Source organism: Electrophorus electricus, chromosome 5, assembly GCF_041902795.1.
Source record: "Electrophorus electricus isolate QZ-2024a chromosome 5, ASM4190279v1, whole genome shotgun sequence".
Classification (NCBI taxonomy): Eukaryota; Metazoa; Chordata; class Actinopteri; order Gymnotiformes; family Gymnotidae; genus Electrophorus; species Electrophorus electricus.
In genome coordinates, this window is record NC_137501.1 from 23522499 (window position 1) to 23536809 (window position 14311).

Here is a 14311-nt window from a genome sequence, read left to right on the forward strand (position 1 = left end):
AGATAGCACAACCATCTTGAGGAGTTTCCCTCAATGAGAGACTGTTGGAACTACTAGTTATCAAAGAGTTGATTTACACATAGGGCACAAAATATATACTTACAACTATGAAAAATAATGGAAGCTTTCAAAAATGAACAAATACTGAATGCATTGGTTAAAACCGTCATCTAAACCAACAAAGTAATTTTGTTCAGCTGAGTAATAAATTGAACTCAAAGTTAACATGCTAACCCACAATTCCAGTTTCATAGTGTACCCTCTTGTGAAACTGATTAGTACACAGATTCTAAGAGTTAATGAAAACAGGCTCTTATCATACACAGTACATCATGTGGCCACAAGATGGAGATGGTGTAGCTAGGTAACTGTTCTGCACCTGCAGTATTCGATCTCCGGCTTTGAGCTTGTTGTTGAGAGCTGCAGGACTGTCCTCAGTAATGTGTTTTATAAAGATGCCCCGTCTCACTTCTCCGTTGCTGAGGCGACTGCCCATACCACGCCCCCCAATAATACTAATGCCAAGGCTTTCCCCTTTCCTCCTGATTAGCATCACCCTGAGAAACAAAGGTACATTCACATCCATAAATACATCTCTGAAAACACTCATATAACAGCCACCAGAAATGCAGAATGTGGTGTTTGCCCTGCTGCTAAGCTCATGAGAGACATGGGATGAGCTCCTTTGGGTAAAAACAAACTCTGCAGTGTTGGGGCCCTTTAGGAATGGATTTTTACATCCCTTCTGCAGAGGCTTCTGTGCCAGTGAGTGTGTGTGTGTGTGTGTGTGTTTTTGTGTAATTTCTGTCCGTAACAAAGGTTACAAAGAACCTCTGGTTCTGATGGGCAGCAGTATTGGTGACTTTCCTGCTATAACGACTCTACTAAACCTGGTACTTCTCCAGTGACTTGCTGTGCCTGCTTTACTCAGAGTTGGGCAAGCCTAGTTTATCTTACCTGCTAGACTGACACCATGAATCACCATGATTTTGTTGCACTGCCTGGTTCATATTCTCGTTGGCCAGTTCCTTTCCTGCTCCACTCTGTCTATTTGCTTGCTGTGAGCTGAGTCTGTCTCGCACTGCTTCTCTCTTCCAAGCTTTCCTCTCTCCATCATGTCCATGTCCCCACGGTGTTTGGCTCTCTGCTTGTTCTGTCTCTCTTTCTCTCCAGGAGCTTCCGTTTACTCTTCCCTCATCCACTTTGGTTGGCTCAGAGATGTTTCTGCTAAAATATATACATTCCTCATTAATTCTTCAGAAAATGCAAAATATCTAATATTTAAGTGTAAAAGGGTATCAGACTCATTGGAATTACCCAGATATCTCCAAAATGGCTCCTAAAATGAAATGTGATCTTCATTTAAGTTGCAATAGTAAATAAGCATTCAACCTCAATAATAAATAAACACTCAACAAGCAAGCTTTTACTTTTCCATTTTTTTTGTTTTATTGAATAAGCATCCTAAACAGTCAAGGTCACTGATGTAAAAAAAAAAGAACCATTATATTAACTAATGGAACCTCATTTATTGGCAATGACCTCAAGCAAGTGCTTTATGTAGCTGCTGTTCACTCCTGCGTACAGGTAGGAGGCATTTAGAACCATTCTTCTATACAAAAGCGCTTCCTCCATATGCTTGAGATATATTACTTGAATGGCCTGCTTCAGAGAATTTCTGTGGGACTTGAATGTTACAAAATACAAATTTCTACATTTTGTCTGGTTGGGCCTCTCTGATGGTGTTTTTTTTGTCTCTGTTTTGGATCATGTTAGCTTCTTTTCAGGTTAAGACTACAAGCAGCCTGACAGTTGGCTGTAGAATTACCTGATGCAACTTGGAAGTCATTGTTCCCTACAGTAATTGCAAGTTTTCCAGATCCTGTGGCAGCTTCATAACTGGGATGAGGTTGTTGCATTGGTTTGCAGGGGTTTTGTTTTCTACACAATGCTATGTACCTCCACTACGTCTGTGGATCTTCCTGTTCAGGAAAATCAGGACAGACTGTAATGCTTTTCTTTTTGGAACACTTGTGAATAGTGACATTATCAAGTAAAAAAAGATCTTTGTAGGCTGATCTAAGGTTCTTTGTAACTTCTTTAAGGATTCTACAGTGTTTCCTCACACCCTTTACATATCTTCCCACAGACTCCAGGGAGAACCAAAATGCTGAATTTCTTCAACAAATGAGTGCCCTGACTAATGTTTACGAATAAATTTTTTACACTTTCTGAACTCCTCTAAAAGTTTGAAATCATCTTTGAAATCTCTTTTGATTACGCCTTAACAGTATTCTGTTCTGAACAACAGTTGTCCCAAATTTGTTTTGGCAAAAAGGTCAAATACAGAAAAGATCACATTTTAGGGGCCATTCAGTCAGACATCTGTATAATTCCAAGTGGTTCACAACATTTTCAGATTTTTAAAACAGAATCCTAATGTTAGAAATGCTTGTATAGAAGGTCATTAACTTTTCCTTACAGCTTTCTCAGGGCTGTGTCAAGAGAGTGCCTTGACTGGGCAGCATCGGTCTGGATCATTTTTGACTTTGCTTTTAACTGGGTGATGTTGGCTTGGTTCGTATTAGTCTCCCAATTTGACTGGATGAGGGTGGCTCGGTGCATATCAAGGAATGCAGCAGGTACATATGTCAAGCTTCCATTGCCACACAATATGCACAAAAAGAGGAATTAAACAGTTGAGAGATAAGTAGTAGCATTACCAAATCTAAAACATGTCAGAGGGTGATTTTGTTCAGTGGTAGAATAGACTTTGTACTGACTACCTGTGTTCTTATCTAATAAGTGAATGTATTTGTAGCCTAACACTTTCCTGTGCATTGGGCAAAACTGTATGAATGTATGTGTGTGTGTCTATAAAATCATCTTCAAATCACAGTGCCTACAAAGTAATATTTAAGTACTTAAAAGAATAATTTTGTTTGTGTGTGTGTGTGTGTGTGTGTGTGTGTAGGAGAGCGACAGTGTGTGTGTGTGTGTGTGTGTGTGTGTGTAGGAGAGCGACAGTGTGTGTGTGTGTGTGTGTGTGTGTGTGTGAGTACCTGAGGTCTGGCCCAATAAGTGAATGTCTTCGTAGCATAGCTCGAGCCTGTGCATTGGTAAGATTAGTGGTGGGCTCTCCATTAATGGCTACGATTCCATCTCCCACTGCCAGTCTACCGTCCTTACTGATGGCACCTCCATTAACTACTGTACGGATGATCATACCTGAACCATCCCTTAGAGCACTCACTGTCATACCTAAACACATATGCAAACACACACACACACACACACGTAAACCACTCACTATTCAAACTAACCCCACAGTCAATCTTAATAAAACAAAATATTCAATGCATCATTAACTCTTCTATCTTACCCAATCTTGACAAACTCTGTTTAGGCTTTCACTGTTGTTGACTAAGAACAAGTGCAAATGATCCAGTTGAAGGCAGTGATTAGTAGATAATAGGATGTTTAGAGTGGGCTGTGGTGTACAGTATCATTATCCAGCTTTATAAGAAATTATATAGGATAAATATTTAAAAAATATTTAATCACAAAGGTGTCTTATGATTACAGCATATGTAAATATGCATAACTCTATGCATGTAAATGAAAATATTTGAATATTGTATTTAAAAAATGATGATATAGGGAAGTAGGGAAAACACCACATGAGTATACAATATGAGGATAGCATAGTACACAACAAGAGGATAGCGTAGCAAAAACATGAACTTAGCATAGTACACAATATGAAGATAGTGTAGTACAAAAAATGAGGATAGCAAAGTAAACAAAACAACATGAGAATAGCATAGGAAACAACATGAGGTTTACATGGTACTCAACATGAGGATAGTGTAGTAAACAAAAACAGCGTAAAAATAGCGTAGTACACCAGACAAATATAGCACAGTACACAACATGAGGATAGCGCAGTACACTACATAAAGATAGCGCAGTACTAAACAGCAATGCATATACACACATAAATGTAATAACACAAAGATGAAAGACATGCTTAAAAATCACACACATGCCACGGAATGAAAACTGACACAGAAAAGCATCACTATGCTCATAAAGAATTCATGAATCATTAGTTTAGGCATTCCTTAAATGTTTTATTATCACCACTGTCAACAAGTTCATTCATTGAACCTGGGGGGTGGTGGGTGGTGGTGGTGGTGTGTGTGTAACATTTAGATTGCCACACAGTGATGGTGCTTTAGATACAATGGGTTAATAAAACTGTAACACACACATAGAGGACAGAGATAAAAGAAAGAGTAAAATAATAGAAGATGTAACACAAATCTTTCTAAACTGTGGCCATTTAATCCCATTCAGGAAGATAAAAATAATTATAATATTCAGTCTTGAATAATCTCATATGAAAATAAGACTACTGTATATGAAAGTCAATTGTAGTTTATAATAAATTTGAATCATTCATGACAAGATTGATTAATTAAACAAATCTCGACTGGAAACCTTTATCACAAACCCAATTAATATTAATTGACATAAATAGTTGATCAAAAAGAATGCTGAAATTTTAAATGACAGCTCTGTCTTAACTATATTTCATAGGTCTGATGTATGAGGTCTTTCTGTATTTTATTGGTTATGGGTTGCTCAAAAGAGATGTACATTATGCATATAGCGTACGTTTTTCCTATTTTTAAATTTATAAAAAATGTATAGTATCAGAGCAGAAAGACATACATAATGTATTCAGGATTATGCAATTGATTTGTGCCTTTGTTCTTGATGCAGGCAACAGGCTAATCATCACATGCAAAATACTTCACATCCAGACTTCTATCCATGGAAATAAGTATTCCAACACACTAATTACTCAAGCTACAAGTTATTATGGAATAATGAGAATAATGTTGTTGTGGATCTCATCAAGTCTTATAGTAAATATCCAAATATTGCTTTTGGGGGATGGCAATTTGAAGCAGTTTTGTTACAAACTAACTTAAAGATGCCATAAGTGTTTTATTTTAAGAACATTTTGCTTAAACTGTCTTCATGACATGATAGCTATCATTAAAATAGTTGCACTGAGGAAAAACACACAGAGCAAGAACACTGGTGAATGTTCTTGGCTCTTTTATCAGCAATTAAAAATTTCAACACTGTCTGACTGTGCTAACCAATCAAGAACATTTTCTAAAAGCGGTGATACTTCCTGACTCAGTTATTTTTCAGGCAACACATAGATGGGCAGGCTTCATGCTATGCATTCATGTCTTTAGAAGGAGGTGTTTTAGAGAAAGGTTTAGATGGAGGGTTGAAGACTGAAGTAGGGTTGGGGGGGGGGGGGTGCTCCTTTAAATCTGGCAGGTTAGCAAGAACTAAAAAATCAGTTAAATCATCTTAAATAAGGGCTTTAAGCAATCACATTCTTGGATATTTGGGAAATGTAAAATATTGTAACATATTATACCACATTTTAAATGCTGCATCACACATTTTGTGCTAAGGTCTCTCAGTAGTGCCCTAATAATATTATATTATATTGTGAACCAAGTGGTGAGTTGCCTCTCCCTCAGCGCCGCACATAGTTTGACCTTTAGAACACGTGTGCACAGAAAAAGAGACAGACACAAACAGCTAGCCACATATGCAAATCCAAAGACACGATCATGATCAGAAGGCAGTCCGAAAGTCCACCCCACTGAGCAGGGCCATGTTGACAAGACATGCTCATGATGAGAACTGTTAACGTACCCAAACTGCCTTCTCCTCTCACCACTGTGATGGTCTTCTCAAGGCTGTTGACTTGGTGAGATCCAGCTTTAGGAGCAGACTCCATGCTGCCAGCCTGCGGGGCCGATTTTCACTGCAAAGTAACCATAGTGAGCAAATCAGCCTTCTGCAGGCGATGTGCATGAGATCTGGGATGCGTACAATCAGGAAACTAAATCCAGACACTAAATTATTTAAATAGATCAAGATTTAAATACATCAAGAAACCAGCATATTCGTGATTAATTTAAATTGGAGGAAAGTTTAGTTTTTTCTTTGTTAACTCTTGGTTTCTCTACTGGGGTTCTCAGACTTTACTGTCACCAAATGGTTTGCTATGGAATGTATTATTTTACCTATACCAAAGTCTCCAGCATTACTCCAGAACCAATTTATTTAGCCTAGCCTATAAAATGTTTGCTAAATTCTTTCAAACTGCACAATAACTACACAGGAACTTGAACTGATGTTCAAGTTCATTTACCAATATTATTTCTGAAAGAATGCCACTTAATCACACTGTATTTGGTCTTAAGAAATGACTGAACTGTGGGTCAGAAATTGGTCATTGGTCATGCAATGTAATATTTTTCATTTTAATTAGCTTTCCAGTTTTTGGCATACTGGAGCTGATAGATATAACCTGTGCTCTCCCTCACTGGTGGTGTTGACGTATGACAAGTATGAGACCTACTGCCATGGAACGTGACTCTGAATAAACTCAAAGAACACTGGACAAAATGTAGTATAATGTGTAATGTGTTCACAAAAAATGGCAGCTATATCAGTATTTGCATAAATACCAAGAATCCTGTTCTTCTTGTCCAGCATATAATTCACTTCTGTATTGCCCTATCCTTGTTAATCTTTCCTAGCTCTGACCTATCCTGTAGAGTGAATGCATTATTGATTGTATAGTATCCTGTAATGTTTTTTTCAACTGTTTTTCTGTTGAGCATCTTTTCATATATAACCATAGACCTCTGAAAGTTGTTTAATATATGTGGAGTTGATTTTTTATATGATTTCATATGAATCAATTATATGATTTTTTAAAATAAAGATATATTTATATTTATAAAGACAATGAAACAATGAACAATGTACAATGAAAATCAATAGAATTAAGTACATGAAAGCATATAAAAAAATCCAGACTTGTCTCACCAGTAGCTGTTTCTGCTCTTAAGAATTCCCACCAGCTAAATTAAAGGTCAATATTACAGACTTTACTGATTAGTTGGACGAGATATATTTTTCTCAGAAGTCCTGCAGTATTTCTTTTCAAATGTCACTATCTTTAGAAAACCAGTCTTTACAAAACCTAAACCCACACGTGTGTAAATAGGAGATGATATTCACACTTATGCAGTGAACGTATCCCGCGAATTAAACCCTTGTGTCTAGAGGAACCACAGTGAATTAGTTCAGTTCAGTGAAAAAAACACTTTCTCTTTGGCCTACTGACTAGTTCCACACAACCCTCGAACCAGTTACAACCTCAGTTTCAGAAATGCAGTAACTCATGGCATGGAGCTCACCCACCACTTATACTGATATCATGAATAAAGCAAGGACAAAGTGACATGCAAGTCAAGGTGACATAAAGAGCATTCAGGATGAAGGATGAAGGATGCTGGAGCTGTACTGCTCCCTTGGGTAATTCATATTATTTTGGAAAGTCACCAACATTTGAAAAAGGAAAAAAAACAAAAACTTATGTAGGCCTAGAGTGCACTAGATTACTATCACCTAGTTTTGAACAAACATATATTTCTATTTTAATAACACCCTATAATATTTCCATTGCAAATTGATGTAGTAGTAAAAGGAAAACAAAGGTCAAGTTATGTACCTGTATTGTGGAGGTCTGGTTGTTTTGTCTAGAATGACAGCTGCTGGTTACAGAGGTTCTTGTGTCCTGAGTGTCATTTTCTTATAGACAACAAAACTAAGTTATATTCTCCCTCCCTTGCATGCCTGAACTCCAATTCCTCCTGCTCTGCCAAGAAACCAGAGATGCAAAAATATATGGTGTGGACCGGTGTCTGTCCTTGAATAGTTCCGCTGCGTTCTGAGCAGTGCACTTCAACACACACATGTTGAATTTGGGTTGGGGGGGCACTTTGGTATTAGACTTCAAGCAGCATTAATTATTGAAATGTATCGGTAACCAGAGACTATATGTGCCTGGGTTACTGGCTCACAACAAAGTCAAGAAAACAATGACCACAGCCACACAAATACATTCACAAAAGTCTCAGAAGACCATAAACACTGAAATTAAATTATACATGCAACACAGAGTATTCTAACCTAATAAAATATGTTAGCTGTAATATGTATTTGTAATGTAACTGCTGGAAAATGCATAACACAAGCATATTCAATGTAAAAAAAAAAAAAACAAGACATGCGATGACACCTAAATTAAAATATCACGGATGTCCCAGAAGCATCACAGCATTCAAATCATTAAAAACAGGTAGAGACTATCATTTGACCTTTTGGATAATATTAATGCTGTGATGAAATTCCCCCCAGAGCCAGTCATAAGCCTACATTTATGGAGCACGGCATGATGAAACTAACTAGACACAAACAGATTATGTGCAAATACCCAACAGCACCGGGGTGTGTGAAAGGACTGAACTGCATATTTATTACATTAGATATGAACTATAAAACGATTCATTCTGAAAACACCCATTGCCTCTCTAAGAGCCCACTGCCTGCTGCTTCCCAAACCACTTCGGTCGGTCTCATTTTTACCTTCCCTTTGCTCTGACACACCTGGCCCAGATCATGAAGGGCTTGATAATTAGCTGGCAATTGAACAGGGGTTGATAGATTAGGATTAACACAGCAATCTGCAGAAAATGGGACAGCCTAGTGGGACCTCCATAGCCTGCAATTTATGACTGAAACACATCAGTTAGGCACCAGTTCACCAAAAAAATTATTGGAATAAAAATTAAGCCTAAATTGTACAGAAAAATGGAATGAGCATACAATGTTGAAAATTAACATTTAAACTAACTAGAATGGTATTGAGAATGATTATGAGTGATGAGAAAAAGTTTTATCTTTCAGATTAAATGAGTATTAGTTTTAAATGCAGCAGTATTTTCCAGTGGTGTATAGACAAGGTAATCTTCAGGATAGCAGAAAAAAAAACCCCAAAAGCCCCCCAAAAACCCGGTAGCTAAAGAAATGTACCAGGAAATGTACCCAATGTCTTAAGATGACTTTTATTGTATAATGTTTTATTTATTTGTTAATGTATTTACATTGGCTTGGAAACCCAAAAACCCATGCTAAGATCTACATAAAGACTGCAATTTAACATGCTGAGCATCTACTGGCATAAGGTGAGATAAAACTAATCAGATGTTAATGAACTTGAAGATTGAGACCTTGGAGTGTAGTTGTTCTTGTTGCTTAGCAATCTAGGAGAGGACATTGGTGAAATTTAGATTATATATAGCCTGTCTATACCTACAAAATCCCAAGCGTTTCATAACTATTTATAGAGTTATTTTCAGACACAACAGAGAATAAGAGTTCACCGAGTGCAAATTATTTTGCTGAGTATGTACTGTATAGTTTTGCCTACATGCATGAGAGAGTTTTTACAGATAATGGCTTGGTAACTCCAGTGAGCACAGAGTCTGTGCTCTTTAGTACATGGATGGCATGGCCCAGGCAGACATGACTCAAGTCCGTCCCATTCACGAACATTAACCTGTCGCCAGGCAACAAATGGTCGTCTCTTAGCCTGGCCTCCTGGTACGAGGGAGGGGATCATGAGCACAGTCCACTCGGATCCTGACAGAAAGAGAGACAGAGAAGCAAACAAGAAATTGAGTGAGGCATGTTGTAGAGTCCTAACTAGCTATGAGGACACCAAGATCTGGACTTTTCACCTCTACATATCTCCAATGATAAAAATGAATATGGAATCAGCTACATTATGAAAGTCTTAAGCCAGAGTATAGTTTATGTTGTACAAATTAAAGACCCAAGGGACATATTATAAAGTATTAAAATATTTGCATGATACCAAACTAGAATGTTATGTTCAACATTTAGCAAATTTTCAATAAAAACAATCCAAATATTGTAAAGAAATCTGCTCTAAAACCAGCTAAGATGGCTTGACACTTAGCTGAGACAACCGTACATGTACAATAGTACACGTATGAACCTACTGGTGAGAATACTGATGCAAATGATTCTGAAGTTCAGGTACCGAATAAGCCTTGGTCACACGTGATGACTGAACCTTGACCTTTGCCTGTTGTTTGGACTTGCCCTTTGCTTATTCCCTGTATTTTGGTTTAGTAATAAACTCTTTTACTCTTTTAATTAACTCTTGTTGTGGACCTAGCACCACATTTATCCCATCTTATCATGGAAGAAAGTAACATATCCATCTCTGAGTGCAGCTTGGTCAGTACTACTTTCCCCTTTTGCTTATCCCTTTCTGTTAAGTATAAGGTCAAGCCTGCTGGTTGTCAAGAGTTTCTTCTCCAACGATTATTGTATTTTGTTCATCAGCTGCCTTGCTCTGACTTCTCTTGTATTGCTCTCATTATTTCCCTGCTAAGCTCTAACACCCTAGAATGGAAAAATGTTTGGATCCAGGGAGGAGAATTGACAACTAATTTTGAACTTTTTTCTACCATCATTAATATAGTGTTTTTGATCACTGTCATAAGGGAAAGGCTAGTTGTGAACATTTTTAATGTTTCTTAAACAATCAGCCTACTTTGCTTTATGCATTGGATTTTTTGCACTTTAGCTGTTAATAGTAGCTGGAACAAAGTAGCCATCCTGGTAGCCTTCCTGGTAGGAGGGTCTTTCTCCCAAGGTCATCACTGAATTAGCTTGTTATGCATGAGTCCAGAACACTTGACTTATTCATTGATCTCTCTATTCACCTGGACAGTTTACTCAGACAGCATCACAAATGTAATCCATTCCATTTCCCCGTGCTTCTACTCAACCCAGCCTGAAAAAAATGCCAGCTGGACCACAGCTTACTCAGTTGTCCAGGCCACCCTCTTACTTATATGACTATGAAAGATGGAAAGCACATTGGGGTTACTGCACACGCTAATGTGGCAAGTAAGGTTACAGGCCAAACCAATTGTCACCTTTTCATGTGAAATGTAGAACTCCTTATTTTGATTAATTGCTGATAGTTTCTGGAGCTGCAGGAAACTTCTTTGATCAGAAGCTGGTAAAGCAGCTTAATATCAAGATCATTCTTAGAGAGGAAACCCTCTAAGAGGCTCCTCAGATAGCAAGCATCTGGAAAATGGACAGATTACCCTTGTGACCTTACCCATCTCCTTGGCTTGCAAAGGCACCCACAGACAGATTCTATGTAGTAAATTACTCACATTGCCCTTTTTTTTTTTGGATTTCACTAGCTCAAGACGCACAACCCTTGTAAATGTGTATATCTAGCCTTTTTAGGACTATGAGTTTGATGAACCAAAGTTTGCTTTCATAACAACTTCCAGCCACTACAAATATTTGGTCATGCCAGAGAGGTCATGCCCCTTCAGGTTTTCAGTGTTTAATTAATAAAGTACACAGATATATGTTAGACTGGTTTGAGTTTCCTATAGACAATATCTTCAGAATGACAATCAGGTTTATGAGCCAAGTATGGTGACAAAGAAATTTGGTTCTGGCAGTTGGTGACCCTCAAGCAATACAGATAATTGATTGATACTAGTTAGCTATTTATGAGGATTATGGTATGAGGAAAGAAACTGCTCCTGTGTCTTGTAGTTTTGGTACTGTAGCACCTGCCTGAGAGGAGGAGTTGAAAAAGCTTGTATCCAGGGTGTGAGGAATCTGTAATGATTTTCCTTGCTTGTTTCCTGGTTCTTGTACAAGTACAAGCCCTGGATGTTGAGCAGGGGGTGATTTTTTTCTGATGTGCTTCCTGTTTACTGCAGTATGTTCCTATCCTGTTTAGTGGTTGCTCTGAACCTGACCGTGATGAATGTACACAGGGTGGATTTGATGACTGCAGCGTAGAACTCAACAGCTCCTGTGGTAGATCATACTTCCTCAGTTATTACAGGAAATATATTTGCTGGGCAATTTTGAGGATAGGCTTCATGTTGGTCTCTCACTTCAGTTCTTGGGAAATTGTGGTTCCTACAAACTTGAAGGTCTCCCCAGTTGGCAGAGGGCTATTGCATACTGAGGGGGAGCAGTGCCAAGGGATGTCTTCTAAAGTCAACTGTCATCTCTAGTCTTGATCGCGTTTAGCTCCAAGATGCTCTGACTTACATTCATAATCCATTCAACCTCCTGCTGATATGCAGACTTATTGACATTTTGATTGAGACAGGTGACCATAGGGTCATCTGTAAACTACAAGAGTTTAACAGCTGTGTACTTGGAGGTGCAGTGGATTGTGTAGAGGGTGAAGAGCAGTGGGCAGAGGACACATCCCTGGGGAGCACTATTCTAAACCAGAAATGACTTCCTCACCATTTGCACCTTCTGTTTCCTGCCTGACAGGAAACCGGTGATCCACTGACAGAGGACAGGGAATACAGTGAGCTGGAAGAGTTTGGAGGAGAAGATTTCTGACATGATAGTGTTCAACACATTTAATGCCAAGCTGAAGACCACAAACAGGAGCCAGGCATATATCCATGGGTAGTCAAGGGGGTGCAGGAAGTAGTACAATTCCATGTTGACTGTGTCATCCACTAATGTGTTTGCCCAGTAGGAAAACTGCAGTGGGGGGGGGGGGGGCAACAGGTGTCCTGTGACATCATTGAGGTGGGCAATACCAGTCATTGAAAGACCTTCATGACCATACTTGTCAGAGTTATAAGTCTATAGTCATTCAGTCCTATGATAGAGGATTTATTGTGGATGAAGATGATGGCAGAGCATTTGAAACAGAAAGAGACTTTAAACAAATTTAGGGATCTATTTAATATTTACATGAAGGCTGAAGCCAGTTGGTTGGAACAGACTTTAAGACAGGGGGAGAATATATGTCTGGAACTGGTGCTTTCCTGGTTTTCAGTCTATGGAAAGACGGGACACCTCTTCACATATCTCAAGTGCAGCCTGAGTATCAAAGACAAGGTTGGATAGCCAGATGTGTGATGGGGGGCTGTTGTTGAACTTCAGTGGGTGAGGCATGTGGATATGTCTGTCTCAAACCTTGTAGGCCTCTCCACACTGATGCAGGGTCATTTGCTGAAAACCGGTTTTTCAGCTTTTCATTGTAACTCCTTTAACCATTGATCTCCTTTGTCAGTAAGTTCCCTGGCCTTTTTGTACAGGGCTCTGTCCCCACTTCTGTAGGTATCTTCCTTGGCCTTTAGAAGCTGTTCATAACTTATTCTTATTTAATGTGCAGTAGGTCTTGGTTGGCATATGCACATGATCACAAGTGATATATGATGTCACAGGTTAATTGAGGTTTCCAGTTTCAGGTTTAAAAACAAGCTGTACAGTCAGAACAGTCAAAATAATATTGCAATTTTTGCTTTGCCTCGCCGGTCCATTTCTTCACTGTTTTGACCACAGGGTTTGCCTGTAAGTTTGGATTAAATTATCAGAGTGTCCCAGAGTTGCTTGGGGAACAAAGCAATATGCATCTTTAAGAATTGTGTAGCAGTAGTCAAGTGTTTTTAGATTATAAGTGTTTTTTAGACAACTATTAATGTGTTGTCTATATTATTGTAGCTCATGGTTTAATTTTGCTGTTTTAAAGTCACCAGTGATTTTGAAATGTGACTCTGTGTGTTTTTGTTCCAAAACAGTTATCTGGTCAGCCAGAGTTTGCAGTGAATCATTCGGGGTGACCAGGGGAGGGGTATAAACACCATCCAGGATAAAAGAGAACAAGGTTTGCAGTTCATTTGTGTGTAGACTAATGCTTATGAGAGACCAAATCCAGTCAGTATTTTTGGTGCATAAATGACAATAGGATACAGGAACCAAAGTCTTTCACTCTGGTTCAATATGCTGAATCATAGGCCAGCTTTTCCCTTCTGCAGCTCATAAAACCACATGGTCTGATGGGATAAAGCAAGGACCTCCATCTTCCCACAGTGTTCTCCTTTTATATTTGGCTGTCTAGCACAGTTCTTTTCTAAGAAATCAAAAGGGTATCATAGAGTTTCACTCTACATGTACTTATACTAAATTTGACATGTAACTGATAGCACTGTAACCTCTTTAGCTGTCTCTGAAAGTAAAGATAAAACACCTTGCTAGTTCAATGCAACTTTAATTTGATTTTAACTTAAGATATCTTAAGGTATCTTTTCTTTTTTAAATTAAGGAGTATAAATGAAATGAATTAAAATAACATAAAATTATATAATTAGACTTACTGTATTAAACATAAAAAAAAAATCATTACATTCATACATCATTTACCATGTACCACAAAATGATAACCTTAACATTACCACTGCTGTAAATTCTGCAATTTGTTCTTGAGGCTTAACTGAACTTTTCTTCTTCCTTATGCTCATTATGAGAG

The 14311-nt window shown here is 38.2% G+C and overlaps 1 protein-coding gene across 1 annotated transcript in view; it reads right to left on the reverse strand.

The window, feature by feature from the left end:
* LOC145657977 (multiple PDZ domain protein) overlaps window positions 1-14311 on the reverse strand; it is a 48465-nt gene that overhangs the window by 15230 nt on the left and 18924 nt on the right. The window contains 9 exon segments of the mRNA XM_081714854.1: window positions 380-804; window positions 1960-1982; window positions 2483-2656; window positions 3063-3261; window positions 5752-5863; window positions 7625-7720; window positions 9406-9544; window positions 9546-9589; window positions 13746-13915. Of these exon segments, the coding sequence (XP_081570980.1) occupies window positions 380-804; window positions 1960-1982; window positions 2483-2656; window positions 3063-3261; window positions 5752-5863; window positions 7625-7720; window positions 9406-9544; window positions 9546-9589; window positions 13746-13915 (1382 nt within the window).